Source organism: Sinocyclocheilus anshuiensis, unplaced genomic scaffold (genome assembly GCF_001515605.1).
Source record: "Sinocyclocheilus anshuiensis isolate Anshui unplaced genomic scaffold, SAMN03320099.WGS_v1.1 scaffold1562, whole genome shotgun sequence".
NCBI lineage: Eukaryota > Metazoa > Chordata > Actinopteri > Cypriniformes > Cyprinidae > Sinocyclocheilus > Sinocyclocheilus anshuiensis.
This window is the reverse complement of record NW_015542414.1, coordinates 193,974-199,355: the sequence shown is the minus strand read 5'-3', so window position 1 is coordinate 199,355 and position 5,382 is coordinate 193,974. Positions and strand designations below refer to the sequence as shown.

The window sequence follows — 5,382 nt, the reverse complement described above, 5'->3', positions numbered from 1 at the left end:
TGGATCATTTTAAGCTGCTAAACTCCGGGAAAGTTTTCAGTGCAATGATCCAGTAAGCGAATGCATTCAAATAATCCATCCAAAACAGCGCTAATATAAAGGAAACCAGGCTGATTACATCAGAGATTGCAGAGAGAACAGAGACTTGCGTTGCGTTTTAAGTGAATTATTCATTCCAGTGTTTTTCGCTTTTAAACACGAGCTAATATTCTGTGATTGTCTGTGATTGTGTGATTGAAGAGCGTGAGCCCTCACACGTTGTGCTGTGTGAAGTACAGACTGAACGGAATGTCAACACATCTCACTGCTGTATGGCCAGATGAGACGCAAACTACGGTTTCTCGACTGGATAACCAGTCTCGCTAGTAAAGTTTTGATGGATGCAGACTGCAATCAAGGTAAAGACAATTGCGGTGGCGTACAGGAGTCGCAGGGGGTCTGAATACTTTCCGTACCTACTGTAAATAGCACATTACAGTTAAAAGTTACACACTTTTTTGTGTGTGCTGGACAGGCCTGGTATAAAGAATATTTTTGCTCAGGTGGTCGAAATATCCACCCAATAGGGAAATTTTTTGCTCAGCAAAAAAAAAAAAAAACTTTTTAGAGGGAATATTAGTTATATACTGTATATCCCAGACCTGACCTGGAATGCAACAAGTTCTAATAGAGTAATGTGCAGCAGTATAATAAATGATACATATAAATGTGCATAAATTATAAATGTCTTTCAACTGCCCATCTTTTACAAAACAAGAACTGAGGAAAAACTCATTAGAACTGCCTAGCGGTCCAGTTGAACTATTGATGACAATTCAGACTCTATGTTTGGCAAACAACAGTAGTATTAAGCAATGCGTCATGCATGCAACTTTCCACTAATCTATTTAAAACCCATGCTAAAAAACTGTCTGTCTTTAACTCATCACAACTGAAGACCCCTTTTTGGAAATGACATGAAGTAAGTTTGGCTTTCCTATCATAAAGATGTCTGTGAGATTTCTGTGAGAATCAGAAACCATGTACCAACAATATTCTGTATGTTATAATGAAAAGAAGCAATATATGTATATGTTTTTGAATTACCTTTCTTGATCTTACGATGAAAGTTAATGGCATCCACAGATGCCGTCACAATGTTGGTCTTGCAATGACAAGCAGCAACAATCCCTGCCACCTCGTCCATCAGCTTCATGGTCACACCTGAGGATGACAGATATCAGGGCACTTTACAATCTCATTTACAATCAGAAGCATCAGAGTAAAAACCATTCAAAGGTCATTCACATAAACTGTTGGTTCTTCTGAAAGAAAATGCAAAGACACTTGTGATAATTAGAGTTGTGATCTCCTGCTGACGGTGCATATATAACCAGAATTCACTGCATGTACAGTATGTGCAGTAAATATCCTCTGACCTCACAATAAAGAAGCAAATTACTTCAATGTTTTACAGGAACAACAAATTTTTTTTTTTTCACTAAAATTATTGCTTTGACTCTGAAATAGCCCTGTTGTCATGACAAGAGCTCAGTGTCAGGCTGGATGGCTGATGCCCACTGCTATGATATCCACTGCTATGACAGTGTTGCAGTGACATTTAAATGTGTGAAATGCTATCATTTAAAGCCAAAAGAGAACTAACAGCATAATATCTGCAAATAACAGCAGCAGCGACATAAAAGCTAATGCAAGCTAATAGTCGAGAGTCCATTTCATTATCATCCTTCATTATCAACACTATTTTGGCTGATATGGCATTGCTATTTTCATACTAAATATACTCATCAGTGAAATGCAAAACCTGTTGTTATATGACAGAAAATTACATTAAAGCACAAATGATGCAGTATGATTACTGCTTAGTAAGCACTGTAACAGTAATCATTGAAATTGCACAGCACATGGCTGGGACAAAGTTTAGTGCTTTATGAATTATACATCTCTCTGGGCAGAACAGGTCACCATCAGTCTCAGGAGAATCAGACCACTTGTTCTGAATCACAATATCTGTATGACTTGGAAATTTCACTGTCCAAACCCATTCCAATAGGTTTGTGTGAGGATAGTTTGTGTGATATAGATTAGTTGATAAGTTGTTTTTCTTTCATAATCGTCTCATTAGCCAAAGCTCTGAAATCTAATTTGGGTTGCATTCAGATTCAAAAATGGCATGCCAAGGCACCATGGCCCGTTTGACGATATTGACACCAAACGCCACTGGTTCTTACAAGTATTGGAGATGAACGTAACATGCAAGTCAGAATGTGGATCGTGGGGGGGATGACATTTGAGAGCTGCAATAAAAAGGGATTTAATTTTGTTCCTTTGTGTGAAGATTCTACAGAATTTCTAGATGAGTAAACAATGCCAGAATTTTTATTTTTGGGTGAACTGTTGCTTTGAAATCAATAATATAGCTTGCACTGAATATAGCCTACTATATAATGTGTTTTAACATGTTGCTTGCATTTTAAAGTTTTTTAAGCAATCACAACACTAAGAATCATATACTTAAAATACAGAAAGTAAGAAGGCCTTTGTAAAAAAGTTTTTGATCCATATACATTTAAAACTTAAATGCTAATTAAAAATAAAATCATGTCTAACATTCATGAAACTCTTGTCCAAGCGGCACACTGTACACACTGTGTAATAACAAAACCTGATGCCTAATAAAATCACAGAGCTAATATGTATTTTACTAACCGCTGTGGAGCAGTAATGATATGAACAGTCAGCTCATGAAAGTCACTCTAGGTGTGAAGACTGCTAAGAATGGCCACGATCTCAAGAAAATATATGGTGCTCTCTGGCTTTGAAAAACATCTGGCCTGATAAATGGAAGCAGACTGTGTGTGATATAAGGCCTCTAACGACCATTTCTATCGTTCCAGGACCTGAGTTATAAAGGGGTCACATCATGGAAAACATGATTTCTCTTGCTCTTTTTCAGCGTACTGTGCTGTAGCATTAAGGATGTGACATCACAACCATAACCAACAGATGATTAAAACAGATAATGTTTTTAAATTATTATTATTCTGTAACCAATTACAGTGTAATAGTGTTGAATGGGGACATGCAAATTAGTTTTTTTTTTCATGCTAAACATAAAATGCATCAAATAATGTGACTTAATAATCTCATTAAGTATGTCGGTAGTATATTATGGGAACACAGCACACAAATTATATTCTAATGTTTCCTTAGAATGATCTTTGTAATGACACATCATTCTAAAATGTAGATAATTCTAAAATTCATTAGATCAATAAGAATTAATTAGATCAGGGAAAATAGTTTGACATAACTATTATGGTTGTAAAAAACTGGAACCATATAGAGCTATGAGAGAGTTAAGTATTGGAAACTCAGTCTTAAGCAAAAAAAAAAAAAAAAACGGATGGATAATTTAGCAAGAAGGTCAGCAGATAGCACAGATACAGAACAGAATGACACTACTAGGAATATTTATATTCCAAGATGACTTGCAATTCACAGCGCCAATGCCTGTTTTGTAAGCTCCCTTGACACCAAACAGGCAGAGACTTGACTACTCTGGATCAGTGTATGAGCTGGTTTTAGTGAGGGACCCTGGGGACTCTCAGCTCCAAGTGAGATTCCCTCAATTTACGCATGGCACTGAAAGCACACTCCATCCTCAAAAACTCTCTCCTGACAATCTGTGGCAAAGTTTCTTCACAAATCTCAGCTAGTGAGAACGCATCATCTCTGGATGTGCAGAGCTGTAAAAATATAGGAGAAGCATGAAATGGCTGTTGAGGTTTTGCATGAGTGCCATAAAGGGGGCCATTTTGGACTTAAGGATATGAGTTTTGTCAGGCAAGAGGCTCCTTCTGCAAGCTTTCACACCTGATCCTGTGTAATTCAACACTATCAACCTTGTCTACCCTGAGTTGCAAACTATTCATGTTTGTTCTTTCATATGACAAAAATCTACAGTGGATATCCTGTTCAAATTGCCGCTTTTATCAAACAATGATAATTCAAGTAAAATTAATGTAGATCTTTTACTACATATACCCCCGGTTTCACAGACAAGGCTTAAGCTAGTCCCAGACTAAAATGCATGTTTGAGCTGTCTCAACTGAAAATATCTTGCTCTGACATATCTTAAAATATGTCAGTGTTATTGTTCTGTGATCTCAAGATGCACACCTGTAATGTTTTCTTCTAAGGCATTTTTGTAAAAGTTGCTTAAATATCTTAATTTAACTAAGGCCTAGACCTGGCTTAAACTAAGCCACGTTTGTGAAACAGGGCCTTAATGTAATACAGAAATCAACAAAATGCATCAAATAGACAAATAGAAACTTTTAAGGGATGTATAAAATTATGGTCACACTTTAGTTTGGGGACAAATTATCTCTATAACTACGATTTTTGACTTAAAGGGGTCATATGACGTTGTTAAAAAATAACATTATTTTGTGTATTTGGTGTAATGAAATGTGTTTATGCGGTTTAAGGTTAAAAAACACATTATTTTCCACATACTGTACATTATTGTTTCTCCTCTATGCCCCACGTAAACGTAAACGTAAACGTAAAACCATGTCTGCATTTGTGATCGGAGAAATGACAAACAACAAACGCTACTCTACACTGCTCAAAACTCGCGTTTGAATCGTCAGTGGCAAATCCTTTAAATGAAAACGTACTTATAGTCTGTGAGTCAGAACAGCCGGCATTGTAGTCTATTCTCCCAGGATCAGGAAATAGTCCTCCATAAAATGCGCTGCACACATTTGGGTTGAACTGTTCTGGAACAGTGTTGTAAATACAATTTAACCACTGATTTCTAGTCGTGTCCTCTTTTGGAAGGCCAAACAAAGTAGTTTCACACGGAGGCCTAGAGTGAGTGGCGGCGGGCTTGAGAACGGCGCGGCCGACGGATTCGACGAAGGAGCGGCCAGAGGGCTTGCGGCAACCACATGTGATGACCCCGGGCTGGACTCTGCTTCGTCCACGGTGAAAGCCGATCCGGCGATCCACAGCGCGAAGTTGATGTATTTCCTCAGCGACCAGCACGGATCAGCTCCAGGCATGACGAAGCGGATATCGTCCTCTTTTGGAAGACCAAACAAAGTAGTTTCGCTTTCACAACGAAACACACAGCATCTTCACGACATGGCAGCAACAATACTACAGCGAGAATAAAAGTTACGCCTTCTTTCTTTGCGTGAACATTTGGGCGGCGTTATGCAAATATTCCCACATCGTGATGTAGATATGTGGGGCGTGTTAGAACTAGCCGTTTTAGGTAGGCATGGCTGACTCTTAACTTTTATAAATAATATCTCTTTGGATTTGAGACTTTAGTCTTTGCAACTTTACAGATCTTCTTTATGCACCAAG

At 37.9% G+C, this 5,382-nt stretch overlaps 1 protein-coding gene across 3 annotated transcripts in view; it reads right to left on the bottom strand.

Annotated features, from left to right (window-relative positions):
* The window catches only part of LOC107693425 (cytosolic acyl coenzyme A thioester hydrolase-like), a 91,771-nt gene that overhangs the window by 41,648 nt on the left and 44,741 nt on the right, over positions 1-5,382 (bottom strand). For all 3 annotated transcript variants that reach the window (XM_016492812.1, XM_016492813.1, XM_016492814.1), the window contains one exon: positions 1,087-1,203. In XM_016492812.1, coding sequence (XP_016348298.1) covers positions 1,087-1,203 — 117 coding nt within the window. The remainder of the gene's footprint in view (positions 1-1,086; positions 1,204-5,382) is intronic.